Genomic DNA, 21703 nt, shown 5'->3' on the forward strand with positions numbered 1-21703 from the left:
AAATTAGCAGCATCTTGCTGAGTGTCAGTGTTTTACAGATTAGAATCAGTAGTATTTTAAAACAATCACTGGTTCTCCCACTATCTGAAGACTTAATTACACTTGTTAGAAACCGAGGAAGTAGCACGAGGTCTGGTTATTGATCACAGTAATCCAGGGGTAGCAACTACCATACCAGATTATACACCAAAAATACCTGAAATCTCAACCTGTAGATTTCAGAAATGCCATTTATTTTTATCAAAAGAATGACTCCAAGAGTCCATCAGCACATGCACAGGAAACTTCTCTTATGAGAGGACTCTGTAATGTAGGTTAAAAAGAGATACTTTAGCCTAATCATTGGATCATGTTAAGAATACGGTTCAAATAAGAGAAGTTAATAAATGACTCCCTGCTCATTTTGGGGGATGACTTCAGTGGCCAGTGAAACATAAGGCCACATCTAATCCTAGTTACCTCTGGTCTATTTTTGTAGATATTATGCTTTGAATGAATCAAATCCCAGTGAGATGTAGAGGAAGAAAAATACTTTTCTTCCCACAGGCAAAAGCAGCCCTCAAGTTGAGAGAACTCACACTGGATCTCACCAGCGTTGAATAAAGGGACTGTTACTGCCTCCCCAGAGTTCTCTATCCAGTGAAGGAGCCCTTAAATGGAGGAGAATTACCCTGACCAATTGATGATGGACTGATGTAGAAGCTGATGACAGCTTTTTTCCTTGGTCTGTCACTAAAATTTCCAGCATCTTCCTCACCACTGTTATTTAAGTATGAAATTGACCTTACAGGTCTCTTGACTCATAGAGACTGTAAGGATAACATTACTATTCGTGTCTTACTATCACCAAAGTACAGCAATGTTCGCATCTCATAATTGCACATGGTTTTGGCATAAGTATTTTTATAAATGGTAAGTGGTTGTTAGAGAGGTACATCTACTGTTACAACTAACTGCAGTTTGAGCTATTTGCCTGGCCAAATACAGGTTTTCATCTATGCGCAGGGCAAAACACTGGCCAATAGCAACTATTGCCAAGCAAAATATAATAATCTATAATAGACACAGAGGGATTTGAAAGGTAATGAAACATCGATTTTTAAAATCCCAGAACTGAAGACAGTTCTTAATGATCTTACTAATTCTGCACAGTCTGTCTGCTTACTTCTAAATGTTATTCCTTTACCATGTACCTGAAGGTCATGTCTGGGTTCTCAGCTATAGAGCTACACTGGAAATAAGCACAGCTGGTTGTCTACCACTGCACTGCATCTTTTTTTCAGTGTCATCCTTCTAAGCCACTGTCCTCTGTTGTTTAAATGCAAAATAATTCATTGCTCATAATGAGCAGAACAGCTGTAGCAGAACCAAATGAACGACTGTGCTCTGGTCACTGCTCCCATTTCACTCAAGATTTTATCCAGTCCTTGATTTTTATTTCCTCTAAACTGAGCAGTTCTTGCATCCTTTGCCACTTTTTGTATGGGGACACTTCCACAACCTTTGTAACCTTTGTCATGCTCTCTTCTCTTTCAGCTCTACAAGAACTTTTGTGAGCTGGGGAACCAAAGTTGCACATATTACTCCTGATGTGAATGCAGTATGGATGTTTACAGCAACATTCTGATGCTTTCCGCTTTATTCTCTGTTCTTTTGCTAATAGTTTCTAACAACATTCAATTAGCTTTTTGACAGCTGGTGGGCACTGAGTGTTCAAAGAACCATACAAAATAATTACAACATTTCTTTGTTGAGCACTAATATGCAGCGGAGAGTGAGCATTAACAGACAGCTGAGATTTCTTCACTGCGTATTTAAGATCAGAATTGTTTTCTTCCATCTGCAGCACTTCGCATTTAATAGCACTGAATACCATCTGCCATTTTATTTCCCAGTCACCATGTATAGCCAGGCCCTTCTCCAGCTTCTACAGCTGGACTTCCCTTTTTGTTTTCCCAAATAACTCCATACAACTAGCAACTTTCATCACCTCATTATCCATCCCCTTTTACATATTACCATGAATATACAGAACAACACAACAACATGGGCTCTGGCACAAGTGCCAACACAGGTTCAACAGTGACCTTCCTTCACTTCACTCCAAAAAATGATCATTAAGCCTGTTTTCTATACTTTCAGCAGCAGTTTGTTTATCTGAAGGCTTTCCCTTCTATCTCCCAAGTAGTATAATTTGCTCACGAGCATGGGGTGGGGGACCTTGTAAAAAGCTTTTGTCTAAGGAGAGTCTATCATGTAACCTTGCTTGTTATACATAGAGACTCTTCAGAATGCATTACTTCCCTTTACAAAAGCCACGTTTGCTATACCCCAATATATGATATTTATTCTTGTGTCCACTACTTCCATTTTGTCCTTTGTGGATGAGCCTGCATTTTGCCACACTAAGACGTTGCTCGGATACGACTGATATTTACCAGGCTACAAAAATAGTGTCGAACAATTACACTTCCCCTGCAATTAATTTGTCATTAAGTTTTAAAACTTGATTTGTCATTAAGTTTTCCATTATCAGTAAGCAGGAGATACATGAGCAGCTGAACCAATAAAGTTCTTCTTCTACAGAAGAACAGAAGCTGCAGGATCATGCCGTTGGAGGAACATCGTGAAGCAGACCTGACTGAATTGATCTGGACTAAATTTTCTATTAACTTTGTTTAGTAGGTTTTACATTTTGTTCAAATATATTTTAAGTCTTATGTTTGAGTTGCTTTTCGGAAAAGGCATCAGACGTCTTTATTTTTCCATTAAACACTGAGTCTGAAAAGAATTAACTTGAGACTGGCCATTCCTGTCTTTTTTAAGCTTCAAGAAACATACTCTAGACCCAAGCCTAAACGGCTTACTGAGACAAAAATGGGTATAACATTTATTTACATTTCCTTTGCAGGCTACTATTAAATAACTTCTGGAACCTAGTATCTTTCAGTACAAGAAATCAGTTTCTGGCCTTCAGGTAACTGGAAGAGAACACAAGTCAGAGACAAAGACACAGCTCTTTTTCTGGGACAATGTACTACTGTCTGTACCCTGGGCAGAGGGAAAGGCAGGGCATCTATGCACATACTGAAGCTCATATTTACTTGTGTTCTGTAGGCTTAAAGTTTCTGCTTAAAGAAACAAACTGACAAATAAGAAAAAAGCAGCAAATTTTACTAAATCAGAATCTTGAATATCTTAGATTGAATCCTCCCCTGCTGAAGTGTGTAATGTTTCTCATCCATTCACTAGTATTATTTTTCAGGTTGCTAGAAATAGATTAATGTCCTTATTTCCTTGTGGGAATGAATAATGCTCTTTGGCTAGACTGACTGCTGAAACACTTTTTCCACTGCTCCACGCAGCCTGTGCAATAACCACAGAGCTCCTAGCCCAGCTGTAATTACCTTGAATTTGTGCTCATAATTCTCAAAAGCTTCCATGACCATGCAGACAGCCTCCATGGAGCGTTCCAGGCGTCTGTCCACCCCGTTAAAGCGGTACATGCTACCGGACACATCCACCACCAGGCGCAAGCGTTTGGGTTTCTGCTGGGGGCTCCCAGGCTGACAGGGAAACACAGCAGAAAAAGAACACCAATATAAATGGGAAAGCTTAACATTAGTAGTGATAAAACATTTCATAAAGAGAATTCAATGCACTTTGCGAAGTAAAGTAGGAAACTTTTATCCAGCAAACACTGACTACTTTAACAAAAAAGACCAAAATACTTTATTTTTTTTATCTTTTTTTTCTGTTTCAAACAATTTACTTGACAGACACCTCAATTCATTCTTTCCCCTCACCCTCAATGACTGGAAACAAAATACTTCGAAAAATTCCACACATACTTGTCAGGAAAATACTTTTTCTGTCTCAGTTTTGATTCTTAACGTTTCATTTCAGTAGAGAGACTCTCAAATACACTCTTTCTGCCAAGGCTCATAATTGAAATGCTTCTCCTTGGCTTACGGTACTAATAGGGACCTGGATAAAACTGTAAAAACTTGTCTGCTGAGGTTAGTAACATTCCAGAAATGCTTGAAATCTTGTTCTGATTAACTACCAGCTTCTTCTTCATTCTGATGCTGAAACCATTATTTTTTCCTGAAAACAATCCCCATCTGTTTTAACAATTTTTGGCGCAGTGTGTTCAAGAGAAGGTGTTTTATTTAGTGTGCAACGAGATGAGTTTTGATTCAACTATAATACTATTGAAGAGGATCTGGAAAAAAACCTCAGTCATATTAAAACCAAGTAACTAAAATGTTTCTTTGACCTGTAAAGGGTTGCAAGCATTTGTGTGCTTTATTATTTTAATTATTCTCTTAATAGACTGTGGAATTCCTGATTTCCCAAAAACAAAGGGACACACAGGGCCCATATATATATATTTTTTTTAATTCAAAATTAAAGGTGACCTTTATTTCCCCAATTGAGATATTTTTACGGAGACTTAAAAGTGATACATTGAGTAAATACACTGTGAAAAAATGAGAAATGAAGATCTAATCACTTTTCTCTTATTGATCTTTCACACAGACAGTGCCAAGTTCCATAAACTGTTCAAAGCAACAGACGTCAGGACTAAGTAGCATAAAAACTACTGCATTCATCAGATGTGTGTCGCTGACACGCACAAAGACGTTGTACTCAGCTACTTAAAAAAAAAATCTCGGTGTAGTTAAAAACTGCAATCTGTCATTAAATATTACTGCTAAGTATTGCAGACTAGCCCTACCAGTTCTGGCCAGGTTTTGTTGGTCTGATTCAAGTGGTTTCCCTGTTGCTGACTCACACAGGCCTAACCATAACGTCTTCTAAGGAATGGCTGAATTGAGCCATGGGATGAAAACTTCATCATATTTTCATGGCTTTTCCTCACACTTTTTTCCCATTATAATTTTTATTCTTGTAAATTGAAATATTTGTGGAAGTTGAAATTCTTTGCCTATCAATCATGGAATATGGGAAAGACACTCGTAAAACACTATTTAAACTTTCAGCATATCAGGGTATTTATTGAAAAACAAACGAAGTTAGAAAATATTTTCCTTTTCCTGATAAAACCAGACAAAATGTTTTCTGTTAATTGCCATCAGCTCATTGAAATATAAAATAAGAAAATAAAAATTGTTGCAATGGATTAAAAAAACGCACTGCCTAGATCAGCATCCAAAGCCAGAGATGATTCTTACAAGTTTCTCATCCCTATATACCTACCCAAACTCCAGACACATATTGTACAGCTGCTATGAAATCACTAAACCATTTAAGCTCTTCCCCACCTTTCCCTGCTACTTGTTGAATACTTACTTGTGGTTCAAGTTCTCCCCGTCGTTTATATATGGCTTTTTCTCCTGTCAGCCCATCAATGATTTTGGCATCATCTAGCTCTCCAACAGCTTGGTGTCTCAGCCAATGTCTTTCCTTACCCTTGGCCTACAACAGAAAAGAAACTTTAATTCACTCAGTGACATGAGTGTATGCTAGACAATTTAAGACCTACTGGACATGACATACACATGAATTTTCTTTGTAATGATGTGATAATTTTGGCCTAAGTCAAAGAAATCCAAGCACATTTACATAGCTGTCCTGTTCTTCTCTGAAAGAAAAATTAACACTGACAAAGAACTTGTTTCATGTGTGGGAGTTTAACTGTGGACTGCAGAAATGTTAACCTTTTTTCTTCCAAATATGCTGGAAATGCACATACCAAACCTGTGCAGAAATACATACAACCAGAGAGACATGCATAACTGACCAGTTGTTATGTGTCTCCACCCAAGCAGTGCAAGAATAAAACAGCAGGTAACTTAAAGGCAAAACCAAGTAGTGTTCACCTCAGGTAATGGTAAGTAGTTTCTTTTAAAACAATAGTAACAATAAACTATTTTTCTGTTTTAAAATAAAAACCTTGGCAATTGTGATACTTAAGAAACAGTCCACTAAATGCTTCTGTTTTATTTAAATGGGCATTGGTTATCTACAGCATGACTTGATGAACATGCATTACAATCCAGGAACTCAAATATTCATGGAACTGCTGTCCATAGAAGCAAGCACTTAAGACTGAGGACTCAGGTGTTTTAATATTATAAGCAATGTATTTAAGAATGTTTCTAAAGGATAGCTTCATCAGGGTTCATAATACGTAAGATCCATCTAAAGACAGCAAAGTCTGCATATATGGGTTTCATGGTTTACTTAATTTCTGCTTAAATCTTCAGGTTGAAGATGCTTAATTTAGTAGTAAGCCAAGCAAGGAAAGATTTTAGATCTATATATGTATAATGCTTTTGCACTCTCAGCAAATCAGTGCTCCGCAGCTGGAGGGAAATCAAATATCCTGCAGGACACAAACTGCCTTAAACATTGGTTCTCAGGAATGAAAATCAGTTCCTTTCCGATGAGCAGGAAGTGTTACATTACAAAACTCTAGCAAACTGCAGGCCTGGGATTTGAGAGGATGAATCTATAATTTTGTACAGTCTGAGCACTCAGATGATGGCTTCTTAAGACTCAGAGAATCTATGATTTCACTTTGGTCAAAATTAATGAGGTTTTCTTTTTGGTATGTATAGAAGGAGCTCTGTCTATTGCCTTACAGTGACCCAAGACTAAATGGACTACTTTCCCATGAAAATAAGTGGGCAGGAAAAATACAAAGCCACAAGGAAACGATTTTTTGATTAATTTTACAGTACAGAATTTACATTACTGTGACAAACATTTTTTTAGCTAGGTAGTGTCAAAAGCTTTACAGATGGGATGCAAAACCAATGTCAATACATAGAAACCTCAGCTTTTTGTATATCACAGAAAGTAAAAGAGGAAAAGATTACCTTCTAACAGGAGTTAGTTGTGCTCTCTGATAGAATTTCATGGTGCTACAGTCAACCTAGCTTTAACCCACTTTGGCAGTGGAGCATCCATGAGTTTTTTTTCACCACCAGCTAATAGTTACCAGTATCATTAAATATTCTTGGCAAGAAATTTGAAATTCCTTCTTCCACAGGATCATCAATTCCTTTGTTGCCCAAAGAGTTGTATAACATCATAACGAGATACCTGCAAATTCCAGGTGACCTCTACATACTCCATCAAAATCACAGAATCACAGAATCATAGAATGGTTTGGGTTGGAAAGCACCTGAAAGATCATCTAGTTCTCCCCGCTAGCATGGGCAGGGACAGCTTTCACTTGACCAGGTTGCTCAAACCCTGTCCAACCTGGCCTTGAACACTGCCAGGGACAGAGCAGCCACAACTTCCTTGGGCAGCCTGTTCCAGTGCTGCACCACTCACAGTAAAGAATTTCTTTCTAATACCTAAATCTCCTCTCTTTAAGCTTGAACCCATTGCTCCTTGTTCTATCACTACAGTTCCTGTGAAACATCCACGGCAAATTTCAACAACATTCCAACTACCCATTAAAAAAAAAAATGCTCCTGGAGACAACACGCTACTGAGTGAGCACAGCCCGTCTAAAATGAATCATGCACTTTCTAGGATGATGCAGATGAGATGACTCTGCTCCTAGTCAGCCACTGTAAGGACTGGAACAGAGCTAGATCCTTAGTTCTTCCTTAGGGCTGCTGTTTTGCCAAATTTTTGTCATTTACTTTTTTTTCAGTAGGCAGAAGGGATGAACAACAGAAGACTATAAAGTTTTGGCTTCATTAAGCAAATTCTTAACTACTTTCCCTTCTGTTTTCATTGAGTTTTTCATTTAGTTTTGTGACCATTTGCTGTTCAAGAAACAGCAGTGTGAGACTATGGACATAGAATCATAGAATAGTCAGGGTTGGAAAGGACATAGTTAAAAACATTCCAATACCTTTTGAACCTTATGCAACAAAAGCCAGTATTTGAGCTGAAACTTTATTGGAGGAACACAGAGTAGATATTCTCTCCTAAACCAGGAAAGAATGCTGACAAAATCTGAGCTAACCTCTTTCCAAAATAACGCTAAAATTATTTAGACTACTTACTTAGCATCCGCTTCTTCCATGCAGAATTCCCAGGAATTTATTTCCTTTTATAAAAGCTAAAAAAGCTCCCTTAAGCATGTGTGTTATACAGTGCACATATATATTTCAGAGAAGCTTCAAAGCATTTTCAATATGCAATTTTCATAAGCTTAAAAGCAACTGAAGTTTAAAAGCACTTACAATTTTAAGAGAAAAACAAAACTACTACATATATACACTGTGCTTTGATATTTTACTAGAAAGGGCGTACAATCCATTACTATTGTAATATACTGGGACCATATTGATGAAAAAATGTAAGTATTCATTGTGCTGCTTTTGAAATTAGAAAAATGTGCTAGATATCATATCTTATCAGCATGGCAATGGCTGACTGCAATACACCACCGCAGTAAATCTTTTAAGTGAAAGGTACCAAAGACATATTTACAACTCCCCCTTCCAAAATATAACTGTGATGTCTGCAAATACCACAGAAAAAGTTGTGTATGTGAAGCGATCACATCTAAGTATGCCACTTGTAACAATATAGGATGGTATGAAATACTGCCAGTTGTGGTCTGCATTTGATTCTCGGAAAACATTCCGCATATGTTCCCTTAGCTGCTGAAATTACAAAACTACTACTGACAGGGCACGGGAGTTTTTGCATCGTCAGCTCTCTGAGCCCTGTTTATTATAAGACTGCCACTACTTTATTCTTGCTGCTATGACCAGACAGCTTCCACATGGTCTAAACCAGACAGAGCCCCAGCAGGCTCACTGACACAGGCTCGGGTTTGCCCAGTTTAAATGCAGGTACCTAAATGATGCTCAGAAGCTACAGGGGCAGTTGACCTGGGTTCCCTCTGTAATAATAAATAAAAAGAGAAATACATTCTGGAAGGCAAAGACATATAAAATCTAAGATAAAATCTAAGAATCTAAGTCACTCCTTTCTGAGTGACCGACTGACCATAATCTTTTGAATCTGGAGTTCAGACAGACAAGCTTTATTCTGGGTTTGGCCAGTGTTAGGAGAGAGAAGAAAGCTCATCATTAACCACATTTCCTAGACTTCAGGCTTTGCTACTGAAGATAAATAAGAACTTGCAATGTTTTCTTAATGTTGTTCAAAGAGCTGACAGAGATCAGTGAGTTATACAAAGCAAAATGAACAATGAAATTATATTCTCAGACTGTATTTATGTATTATGTTCAAGGATCAGCCTATTCCTGTTGGTACCAAGTTTTGCAAGCCATTCACAACTAGACCTGAATCCCAGCCTCTTGATTCTTCAGATGTAAAATTTTATCAAAGGAACATGTTTTTTAAAAACTCTACACACCTAACAATAAAACGCATCTGTTGAAAAGAAAATCTGTATTAAATACCCACGGACAATATATTTCCATTATGTGAACACGCTGAGTTTGAAACAAAGCAAATTCAAATGTTTTTAAAAAGCTGAAATATTCTCTAAGGAGAAGGTAATACGGGATTTTTGCAAAGCTAAAAACGCACAGACATTTAAGCTGCAAAGCTTACTACAGCTGTGTTGCTGATTTCTTATTTGAGAAATGAGGAATGTCTGATTGATAGCAGAAATAAAACAGTTCTAGCTAAGAACCAATGGTGTACATAGGACTATCCAGAATAAAAGGGACACAGAGGCATAGTCCTTCATCAGGGTTGAATGCCTAACCGTGCTGAAGAATTCAAATAAATTTGTTTTCCACTCAAAAAGATAACATGAAACGTGCTTGGACTCAGCTTCCCAATTAATAGAAAGCATTTTGCAACTAAATAACTCCTATTATAATTTGTCTTAATTTTCCTAGTGCAGCTTCTAATAAAAAAACCCTACCCAAATCTGTATAAAAATTGAAGTTAAAAATTAGATTTCAATATTGTTGTTATTCTACGATCTAGCTTTTCCAAATTCAGTGAGTTTGTTTCTTCACCATAAAGTACATACACTAGCTCTGTGATTAGCTGTTACAGATTTTTAAAGCAATTTTGCAAAGTCTCATGAAATACTGAAGCTTATAAGACTTTGCTTTGATAGTAAAATGATCTTTTAAGAAAGCAACAGGTTATGTCTCCTTATATTAAAATATGTTATATTTTGATTATCATTTATGTGATCTCTGAATGTAAGAATTTTGGCTCCAAGGAATAGTTAAGGCAGACAAAAAAAAGACTTTAAACTGAAGATTCACTTATTCATTTCACACCTAGAGTATGCTTCCAACAGCATGTCTACTAGAAACATGGTAAAAAAATCACCTAGATATAAATGATGTAAGAAATCCTGAGATTTATATCTAAATTCATAAGCCAAAAGCCTATGTCCTGAATTGAAACACACCAACTAATCATGACCGTCTCAAATGTTCATTACATGAGCAGCTCTCTAAATTGATACAATCATAATAAAATTGGCTCACTAGCTAATGGTTTTCTATGTATATATGTGATTATAGTAGTGTTGTTGTAGTTACAAAAGCTTAAAGATATAAGAAAGGCAAAGAAAAATGTTACTTTTCTTATTTGCAATACCGAGGGCCTGGATGTTTTGTACCTAGGAGGACTCTGTCAAGCGTACAAAGTAATTTCTTTCGATATTACAGTTTTAGTGCAAAAGTAAGGAGACAGATTAGACACGGCACAGTGCCTAACTACTAAACTAAGGTATATGCATACCAGTGGTTGGTAGCCTTCAACAGAAATATTTTTAATCAGAGGTATCTTATAAGGAGTAAAATTAATTTCCTTTAATTTCAAGTGAAGATTTGAATATTTCTCCTAGAAAGGACCCACTTTTAAATTTTATTTACCCCCTATATGATCACGAGTATTAATAAAATCTGGAACAACCACAAGACAGATTACTAGAAGAAAGGCAAACTAGTGGATTTGGAGATTCCACTTAGGAGATTTGGGCTATACCTCTTTTTATTAGCACGTGTTAAAAAGAAACCTGAGAAAAAAATCATGTCTTCAGCTGCAGATGCAGCTGAAAGTCTCAACTGAAGTGGGCATTTCTTTTAACATCCATAGCATTTCCACGTCTCAGCTAAAAAAAAGTCTTTTGGACAGGAGGTAAAGACAAAGGCTGAGCTCTGCACACCATCACATATTCTTTTACTAACATATATTGTTTTCTTTCACATAATTTCCTCCTGAGTCAGTAACCTCTGTAAACTGTGGTATGGGAATACTGTGACTTGTAGAGATGAACACTGTGATCCCCTTAAAAGCTGCCTGTGAAATAGTAATACAAGAGTGTTTTTCCTGTCCATGGTTATAACCCAAATCTTCTTTCAGTCCTCAAAGGTATAATCGTCAGATGGCAACAGGATATCCACAGGATAGCATTTGGGGCCTAATGTAATGTGCTCACCATGTTCCTTTATCAGTGAATCTAAGATTACCTGCAGATTGTCCAGAATGATGCGGAGTGACTGAACTTGACGTCGGACTGCTCCAGAGAACCTTTCATAAGTTGATGCATCATATTCACTCATCTGAATCTCTTTCAATCTGAAGCAAAGAATAGGGAGCTAAGAACAGTTTAGGAAACCGGCATATCATCCACTTACATAGGTAAACAATAGGTTTATTTATTTGATAACAAGGAAATTCTTCCCAATGTACGGACTATCTGTGGTATGTGTAAAAGTGTCTGCTGAGGTATAATAGCTCAAATCATCTCACCATTTGCCTACAGATCTTTCCAAGAGAAGCAATTTGCTCATAATGGTCCATCTTGAAAGATATTTCTTAGGTGATTAATTGCTTACAACACATAATTTGGATTCTTCATAATTCAAAGAAATTTCCATATGGCAGATAGATACATCTGTTTCAGAAGATAAATATTCTCATCAATCTCCTTATCCATCTGGCTACGTTTTACCCTACCAAATCACAGTAATTTTAAGTGTGGCTTAATTCAATAAAATATTCTATGCATCTTGTCCAGAACAGTTAAACATATGCTGGTAAGCTCTGTTACATGATAACGAACAGGATAAGGTACTTGATAAACACAGTTAACAAAGAAAATTCTTTTTAACCATCTTTTTCAAACTCTCTGGGAAATGGAAGAGAAAATAAAGGCTTCTACATTACCTCTGTTTAAAGGCTTTTTCACCCATCTCTCGAGCAGCTCTCTTAACCTCCTCCGGAACTGCATCCTTTTCAGCTTGAGATATTTGGTAAACCCTGTGGCCAGCATCCAGTCGATATGGCCCACCTTTGCCACCTAACCCAGCAGTGTCTCTCCCACCTAACATAGTTGAGATAAAAAATAGTTAAGACTATGCATTTGCTAATAAGTAAGAACACATTTTCTTTAATGTTTCCATTGTCATATCTACAGAAACTCCAAAAATGTTGCCAACAATCCCCAGTAGAAATATTTATTGCCAAAGATTTTCAAAACCAAATCAGCTACCATAGTGAAGAAGAACCCCAATGGAATATCTGTGTTTACCGCTCCTTGAGACCAGACTCATAATGGTTTTCACCTGTATGAGGGGGACTATACATCATGAAAGTTTTGTATATCTCAAAGCTCCGGGTCCTTAAAGCCGTTCGTTCAGACTCTGTCTTCTCCCTAGAATTTGTTGGTTTACACTGTTCCCAAACCACTTTCTATCTTCACTATCATGACATTTTAGAATCAGGAGGCACTTTGCCTGTTCTGTGTGCCTCTTGCCCATACCACCTAAATTGCTGCGACTACAGAGACATGTAAGAGAACGGCAAACAACTCAGCCTAGAGTCTATGGCTACAAGCTTCTGGGTCTCCACACGGCCAATGAAAAGAAACAACATAAAAATGTCATTGAAGTAAGAGTTCTGCTACACACAGTTTAAATTAGACTCTGTAAATACCTCTTTTCACTGGCAATAAAGCAACCTTGTATTGGGTAAATAGCTCTAGGCAGAAGATGTCCTTGTATAAATCCATTTTTGACTAGCACAGCATTGCCCTTAGATATCAGTCAGTGATGCATTAACAAAAAGAACGAAAGACCTGTTCCACCAGCCCAAGTATTTCCACCAACATGCGGCATGTTGTCCGGATCCACTTTTCCATGTTTGGGGGAACTGACATCCAAACCACTGTCCCTCTGAATGGTTATCTGTAAAATAAAGAATAGAGCTGTAAATCTCTCTTACAACAAGGAAAACCACTCTAACAATCTAATAACAACATACTAAGTTGGCTGAAGAGCTATAGCATTAATTCAATAAATGCAATAACCCACATAATGAGGACACGTTAGATGCCATATATGAACCACTCAGTGCATTCAGATCATACCCACATCAGAAATGTGCTTACTGATAACTGACAACATACATTTGTAGAAACGATCATCTGCTGTTTGAGCACTTCTCATAGTATCATACATCCACAGCACCGTACATCCATTTACAAATTTCATGCACACCGAACTACAGCTGGACATTCTTTACTGATGGGCAGATTGACCTTCCTTTCATGAATAGGGACTAAAAAAATGACATGCTCTTCTCTGAGATCCTTCAGTAAATGGCTAGCTCAAATGACATGCTCAAGTAATCCTTAACTTCCCTGCCATGACCGCAGAAGTCTACAGTGGTGGTTTTTCTACGTCTGTCTGCTGACTGCACTTTCCCCATCGATTCACTGCAGAGCTGACCACCCAACAGCTGTCAGATGTGAGTCACTTTAGGCTGAGGCTGGATGTAAGCAGATGACTGAAGGCAAAAATACTCCTTCCGGTATGAACTCTGAGTCATGTTGTGAATCAATGATTCATGTGTAAACTGCCCTTCTATATTGTCTATGATTTAACGCCACTTTATTATTTTAAATGAAACTTAATGACAAAGACATGAAATTAATGTCTTTAACCTCTACAAATTCAGTTTCTTCTTATCTGCCATGATACATTTAATTCCCTGATGAATTTATGTGCCCAATAACTACAATTTATTGCCTTCTCAGAAGTTCACTGGCATTATCAGGGTTTTCACTGTGACTGTAGAGCAGTTTAATCTTGAATTCACTGTCTTGCAAACTCGACTTCATGCTGACATGGATTGCACACGTTTTTGAACTGAAAACATGTGCTATAACAATAGTGTCTTGGCAGTTATTCAAAACATCAGTTTCTTTCTCTTTATAGAATTTAGATTAATTCAGAGAGGTACAATGCATCCTCTGTGAACCGTATCATTAGTGTAAAATCAAGATCTAATCTGATAAATTACATTAATTTAACATTTGTATAGGAAAAAAGACACTTAACCAGAACAGCATGTTACCCTTAGGGTCATATACTTCTTTGGTGTAAGAGATTTCTTCAAAAATAAACAGTTCTTTTTTTACATATGTAGTAGATTTCAAAACTATCGGAAATATATGTCCATAAAAATCACTGAACTTAGTTTAAAATAAAATCATGAAACCAAAACAGTCATGTCAGCCTCCTCAATCAAAATAAAATATTATTCTATAAAGAGAAACAATAAAATAACGGAAATGCTTTACATGTTCATCTTTCTGGATTCTTCATAGAGCATTACCCAAAGTCTGCAGAAGGGAGATCAATGAGGCAAACATGAACTGACAAACTGAAGGAGAGTCAGTGAGAAAAATCTAGTTTGGCTGGAGTGCAAAGGAAGACAAGCAAAACAAGTACTGAAAGCTCTGAAAAAGCTCAAACAAATCTAAAAAATCCATAGTAACTTCCAGAAGCTTGCCTGAATGGAATTTCTGAACATACTGAGGTTTCTCTTCCAAGTCAATGAAGCAAACAAACAAAAATTTTATGTGAGAAGAATATGAAGGCTGCAGGTCAGAAAGATGCTAAAGAAATGTGTTTTCCTGAAGGGGCAATGGTATGAAAGAAGTGCTTGAGAAAAAGGGAAACAAAGAAACAACACCATATAACAAGATCTGTTAATGCTTTGACTTCATTTTCTGGTGCTGCCTTTTACACATCCGTTCACTCCTGACAGCAAGGGCAGCCAGGCAGGAATAAACTAAACACTCATTTTATATTCAATGAGAGATACACAGTATCTGAACAACTCGCCCTATATCAGTTCCTTCTGAGATATATGAATGGATGCCAAAACACTTTTACATGGCTACACTTCATTATTTTTTTCTGACAACACTGGGATTCTAAGAGTGAACTGAATAGGGAAACTGATAAAAACACATTCAGTTTGGAAACTAAGTGATCTTATCACACTTCTTATAGTAACGTAAAGAAGATAAAGAGGCCCAGAGAAGCCAGTTACATGATTTAATAAACTCAGCAACACAATGGAACCAGGTGTTTCACATCTGTGTCATATTTATGCTAAATAGCTATTAAATGCATAGCAATCTGTAATACGGGCTACTCTGAAGATGAGTCAAAGGCTGGTTGTTTTGTCAAGACTTCAGATGGTCACGCAAACTATGGTAAGGGAACTACATTGTACACTAATCAAATCTTAACCATGTTTGGAAGTGGATCTAGAACTGCATTAATGCCACTTAAGTGAATAGGGAATTAATTCTATTGAACTCTGATCATCTAATTTAATAAAATTAAACCAGGAAAGTAAGGAAGCACTGACACATATCACATTTTGAAACTTCAATCATTCCTCAGTAAGAGACAGGAGCTGAATGTACTGAGAATCACACAACTGACCCAGATATACCATGCACTGCCTCTACAGGACACTGTCACAGCTATGGGAAGAAAAGAGCTTGCAATAACACATTAATAAAAGTTTATGGATTACAGAGAGGGCTGCTGTACTCTATTATTAAAATTAATGTCCCACACTTATATCAATATTTCCTTCTCATATAAGACCTGTTTTCACAATTACACTACTTCCCTTTTGAGCACAGAATTAATTTTCTTCTTATATATTGCAAACAAAACTCGCTGGCTGTATGAGTAAAACTGACCAAAAGCATCATCAAATTTAGCTTCAGCTGATTTCATGCAAGAGAAGTTAACAATATTTCAGCATCCAGTAATCATACACTGCACTGAAACTGAAAGGAAAAAAAATGTCTTTAAAAAGAAGCTTCACTACCTCAAAGGCAGTCCCATGTCCCATGCACAACTGTGCATTTCGTTATTTAACAAGTGCTGGTTGCCCCCAGTTTGCTTGTGACAAGCAAAAAAATGTAATAAAAGAAATGACAGCCACTCTTTACCATGTCACATTTATGTGGCTGATGGTAATAAAATCACTGAATTGCCTGAATTTTTATAAGATGCTTTAAAGAAATTAAATATATATACCAGTATCTATTACTAACATGCTTATAATAGCATGTAATTTAATGAGTAAAAGACACTTGGCAAAGTCAACTGAAATGAACATTTCAGTATAACCATTATTCGGTCATTCATTTTTCAGAATATTCATGACCTTCACCACTGCCACATTTTCATCCAAGCATTTTAAGCCCACATATCAGCTCTTCTTGTTCAAGTCTGTTACAATAAACTGAAGACTAAAATTCCAGGAGTTGCCTTCGCAGAGATAGGGAAAGAGAGAAGGGAGCTCCTCTCCTTCTTTATTTTCCCACTTGAAATTCTTTTTATTCCTCAGAATTTCATGCTGGAGATCAAACCAACACTTTTCACTGTCTTAGATGCCCATACCTTCATTACAGACTTGTACAAAGCTGACTTCAGAACACGGGGCAGAACATGTACTTGGATTTAACCACTGACAGAAAAAGAACTCCAGGTTACAGCTTAAGAAATATCTTTCAGACTTTGTAGACAAAAGTTAGATGAGGCTGAAAATATTTCCAGCTTTGAACAGAAAAGTAATAAATGAGTGATGGCTTCCAGCAAAATGTGAAGGGCTTATTCCCTGATGCAGTCTGGGATGCATCTCTGATGTAGATTGTTTTCTCAGTCACAGATATTCCTGTCATCCTACCATGTACATGACAGGCTTCTGTTCAGCTCAAGCTGGCAAGGGAGTAGATGGTCTACTCTCAGCAGTTTACATCTGTATTATGATGTGGTTGACTTCATTAAAATTCCTGAAGGGTGCAGGATATATCTGCCAGAAAAGTTCCTTTGCCGTGCTTACAGCAACAAACGCAAGTTTCTGCCTGAGGACGGGCAAAGAAACTCTGGTTTCCAGTGGGGGTGACCTGCCTCATGTACAGGGGAACAGATCTTTCACCTCTTTGCTTTAACACATCTGGCCCTGCTTATGCAAAACACAATGCTTATTTTAATACCCTGGATACAGCTTAATAAGGGAGGAAAAAAACAAGCTAGCATCCTGCAGGTGCAAAGGGATATAATATGTACTTTTAAAAACGGACTATATTTCTGTTCTCTGAACCTCCCAAATCAATCTTTTCTTATTCTTTCAGGTAGGCTAAAACAGAGCTGGCCATTCCTTATACGATTCTACATCTTCATAACAGAAATAAATGGAATTCCTCTTTGTTGCACACAGCGTCAAACAAGTAACCAACCCTTGTACTAAGCCCTTTAAGCATTCAGTGGATCATTCCACATACAACACATCGACTAAAACTGCAACCAGCATGATTTCATGTGTCACAGCTTAATAAGCACAAATGGGCAAAACATCACTTTACAACATAGAAGCAAACAGGGTCACAGTTGCAGTAGTTACAACTGTAGAAAACATTTTCATAGGAAGATTCCTAAAAACTAAGGTGCCCAAACAATAACTGTTTTCACAAGCATTTATTCTAGTAGTGGGAATGTATTATTTGGTGTTTCTTACTATTAGTCAGAACAAAATAGGAAAAAGAATATGTGCGCTAAGATCTGAAGTAGAAGGAATTAATCTGTTATTTTGGAGGGAAGAATTAATCTGCTATTTTGCCTTTTCATTAATATACAATATATTAAACAAGGCAGTTTACAGTCAATGAAGAACACGTGTTACTTCCATACAATGCATTAAATTATTGCTGAAAATATAAATTATACTAATATAAAACCACTAAAAATACTATAAAGTTAAAACATTAATGCTTTTTTTAATAGCTTGCTTTCCTCATTAGCACTGTTGTCAAAGATTGGGCATGTATCAGAAGATCATTGCAGGAAAAGAAGTGAAAATATCTCAGGCTTTTGTCCTACAGGTGATTTGGGAGATATTAATTACTTCATGAAAATCAGTGAAAAACATTTTATCGCAACCATACATTATTATGAAAGAAGATTAGCTTTGACTATAACAAAACATGACTATTCTCCAGGTGGAAAAGGCATTAAATAATCCATTCCACAGTGGCACAAAGGATTACGAAATATATTCCAGGGAATGCAGAATGTATTCCAGTTTATGTGCAAAACGCTGTTTTTTTGAAACAAAATTGGTGTTTTCTTTTATGTCCCTTAAAACCTCAGCATTACCCTAGGCTGTATTGAACAGGTCACAAGAACATCCTTCCCTCCAAGACATTCTTTATCAGCAGCATGAATATATGCATTATATTCTCAAAGAGCATACAGAAGTTCAACATGAGGGAAATCAAAAGCTAATCTGCCTGTTCCATGGTGGTTTTACATTCTATTGTAAAACTGATTCTACCAAAGACAGAAATAAAAGATTTTATAATCTACTTATACAAACTAGCAAGAGAAAGGCAAAAATAGGGAGAAAAGAAAATCTAATGGCTCCTGTTGCTTTTACTTTTATCATGTACAGCTTTTTTCTATGTACTAAAAATTAATAGCACAATTTCTATTCACATTGACAGCACAAAATTGAGCCCACAAGTCATTTTTCTACAGAAAGGAATACTCAGTATTAGACAACAAAATAATAATGTATGAAATACATTCTGTTTCTTCAATTGTATCCTGAAATGAAAAACATTAGTCACGCTGCAGTATAAAACATTTAATAGGTTTTCTTCACTCTACGGGCTTCATTTTGATTTTCTATCTTGTCTGTAAAACTTTGCAAGAGTTCAAAATGAACTAATGAAGCTTCTTGCATTATCTGACTCCTGTGAACATTTCTCTCTCAAAGTAGCTTTCAAAATTCATATAGGCATTAAACTCCTGTCTCAAATAGCAAACCTGTTCAAAGCATCATAGCTTTAATGGAATTTTAGAAAAGTGAATTTGTGTGGGGAAAGAGGTGGAGCTTGGAGTGAAACACGTGAAAAGAGGTATGTGGCTTGCAAATGAAGTTTTTATGCACCCGTTAAAAACCCCAAACCACTGTATAAAATGTAGTCGTTGCTGCTATGAGTCTTCTTTTGAACTAAATGCTGTCACTTTAAGAACCAACTCAGAAACTCTGCAGCAGTAGACACATTAGAGTCTTTTGTCTATGAATATGCATTCTGTGGCTTAAAAGATGGGTAAACTAAATGAAGTAATGAGAGAATATCATACATTTGTTTCCATCTAACATACCTTCTGCTACGTTAACAGCCATGTAAATTCTATTTTCCTTTGTCATTATTAAAAATTGCCTAACTTTCAATTCTCTAAAGTAACTTTCTTTAATTTAAAGTTAGGCAATATTTATTTAAGAATTAAAAATTCTTTTCAACTAAAAGATGTGAGGTCATCCTTTTAGTATGTTAATACACTATAAATTATAATCAGAGCAGACAGATCATGTCTAGTTTGGTTATTTATCATGACTACCACACACCTCCTAACATCAATGAACTCAGAAAACAGTAAATTTGATTTCTTCTGGAGTACCCTGAATAACCAGCAGCTAAAAGGATGGGATAAGTGAACACATTATTACAATTTGGAATAATCTACACATCAGATGACATAAATTTTCACTGAAGTTGTCCTTTTACTAGTCAGGGAACAGCTTTCACAGGGGCAGAATTATTTGTGTGCATTTGTCTTGCTAGGACAGCAGGATTCCATTGGTGTCAGGAGCTCCAGCCTTTATGTCAGCAACATGCTCTGCTGCAGACTCGCCGAGGTCTGAAAGACAGTGTGTTGAGGATATTTTCACCCATGAGAACTGTGGGCTTTTGCAGGAAGGTAAGAGGAAGAAAGAGGAACTTTGTGCTGGATCCGCCTGCTCCAACAGAAAGGTAAGGTTATTTCCTTCTGCACTGTCTGTCTGCTCTAATTAGACTGGAAGATGTTTAGGAAAAGGAATATATAGTTTAGACATGTTTGTTTAATGCTTCCAACAAGGGCCTCATTTCAGCTGAGGACACTGATGTGAGAAAAAGTATCTGACAGAATTGATGGTCTTTATCGGAACTGCTTTACCCAGTGGAGACTTTTAGAGATATGAACCTTTTGTTCTATGGGTTCATGGCTTTCTAGTTTTATGCTTCTGCATACTCAGATGCCTTGCTTCAAGGTGTATGTCTGATAGCACTCACTTTGCTAAAATGAATCATAGAATCACAAAATGGTTTGAGTTAGAAGGGACCCCAAAGATCATTCAGTTCCAACGCCTTGCCATGGACAGGGACACCTTCACTAGACCAGGTTGCTCCAAGCCCCATCCAACCTGTCCTTGCACACTGCCAGGGATAGGGCAGCTGCCGCTTCTCTGGGCACTTGTGCCAGTGACTCAACACCCTCACAGGTAAGAGCTTCTTCCCAATATCTAATCACAATCTACACTCAGTTTGAAGAATCATTCAGTCCAGGAAAAGGTCACAGACCTGAATTGTGTATCTGGGCCTCGTGCATCTCAGAACTAGAAATGCTATCAAACTGTACCCTGTAATCCATGTATTAACTAGATTAACTCTGTAATCCACACTATCGCAGGCTTTTCAGGACCCCACGCAAGACTGCAGAATGCCATCAAATGGTTATTCCAAATTTACGAAAACTCTCCACCGCCATGTATTTTTCATAATTTTGGGGGTTTGCACCTACAGTATTTAAAATGAGCAAAATCACTGTTATTAGCCCACCGATGCCCTCATGTGGTCAGAAAAATTACTTGGTCTAAAGTAGAAAATGCAGAGCCAGGGAGGCGGTGTGGAGAAGGACTAGCCACTCTTGCTAAAGGTCATACTTCTATCTGAAATCAAGAACTGCAGCTTTGCCCAGTTCAGTTTTACCATCAGGAAAAGTCTGGATTTTTGTTAAAATGTTATAAAGTAATAAGGAACAAAGAGGAATAAAATATTTTAAATCATCAGTATAGATTAAAGTAGATCCTGTGCAGTGAATATGAACATGTTGGGCTCACTGAAACTCCTGAATCAATTATTCTTGAGACAAACATCTAACCTAAAAACCAATTTTTTTTCAGATTAACTTGAATGAAACTCTCAGGTACAAACTGCAATTTCAGAAAATAAAAAAAAAAAAAAGAATGTGTTCAATAAAACCAAAAATATTAATTCACTTAAGGGGTGAATAATTCATGTAGAGTTCTGTGTGATTAGTTGAGTGGAATCCAAATGAAACAAATGAGGCTACTCAAGGAAGGGAATAAGCATTTGCCTTTGCCCTCATCAGATCTAAATGTTAACTGATGGATTACAGAAGAAAGTCTGAATGTTGGGAACACCTACTGAGTGCTGCTGAACTTATAAAAATGCTGATTTTAGCAAAAAGCCCTTGCATCATGGATGATTTAAGCAGTTAAGACATATGAAAAAACCCACCCTTACTTTTTTTAGCATTGGCGATGAACACATATGTCACTCTTTTACATTACTGACATGAACCATATGTTC

The 21703-nt window shown here is 36.9% G+C and overlaps 1 protein-coding gene across 2 annotated transcripts in view; it reads right to left on the reverse strand.

Moving 5' to 3' along the window:
* The window catches only part of VWA8 (von Willebrand factor A domain containing 8), a 176841-nt gene that overhangs the window by 10987 nt on the left and 144151 nt on the right, over nt 1–21703 (reverse strand). The window contains exons 38-42 of one of the 2 annotated variants that reach the window (XM_065678185.1): nt 13025–13133; nt 12115–12271; nt 11415–11523; nt 5317–5442; nt 3408–3566 (exon numbers count right to left, since the gene is read on the reverse strand). In XM_065678185.1, coding sequence (XP_065534257.1) covers nt 3408–3566; nt 5317–5442; nt 11415–11523; nt 12115–12271; nt 13025–13133 — 660 coding nt within the window. Of the gene's footprint in view, nt 1–3407; nt 3567–5316; nt 5443–11414; nt 11524–11703; nt 11843–12114; nt 12272–13024; nt 13134–21703 lie in introns of those variants that run through there. The other variant, XM_065678186.1, reaches the window with a different exon arrangement.

This window comes from Lathamus discolor, chromosome 4 (assembly GCF_037157495.1).
Source record: "Lathamus discolor isolate bLatDis1 chromosome 4, bLatDis1.hap1, whole genome shotgun sequence".
Classification (NCBI taxonomy): Eukaryota; Metazoa; Chordata; class Aves; order Psittaciformes; family Psittacidae; genus Lathamus; species Lathamus discolor.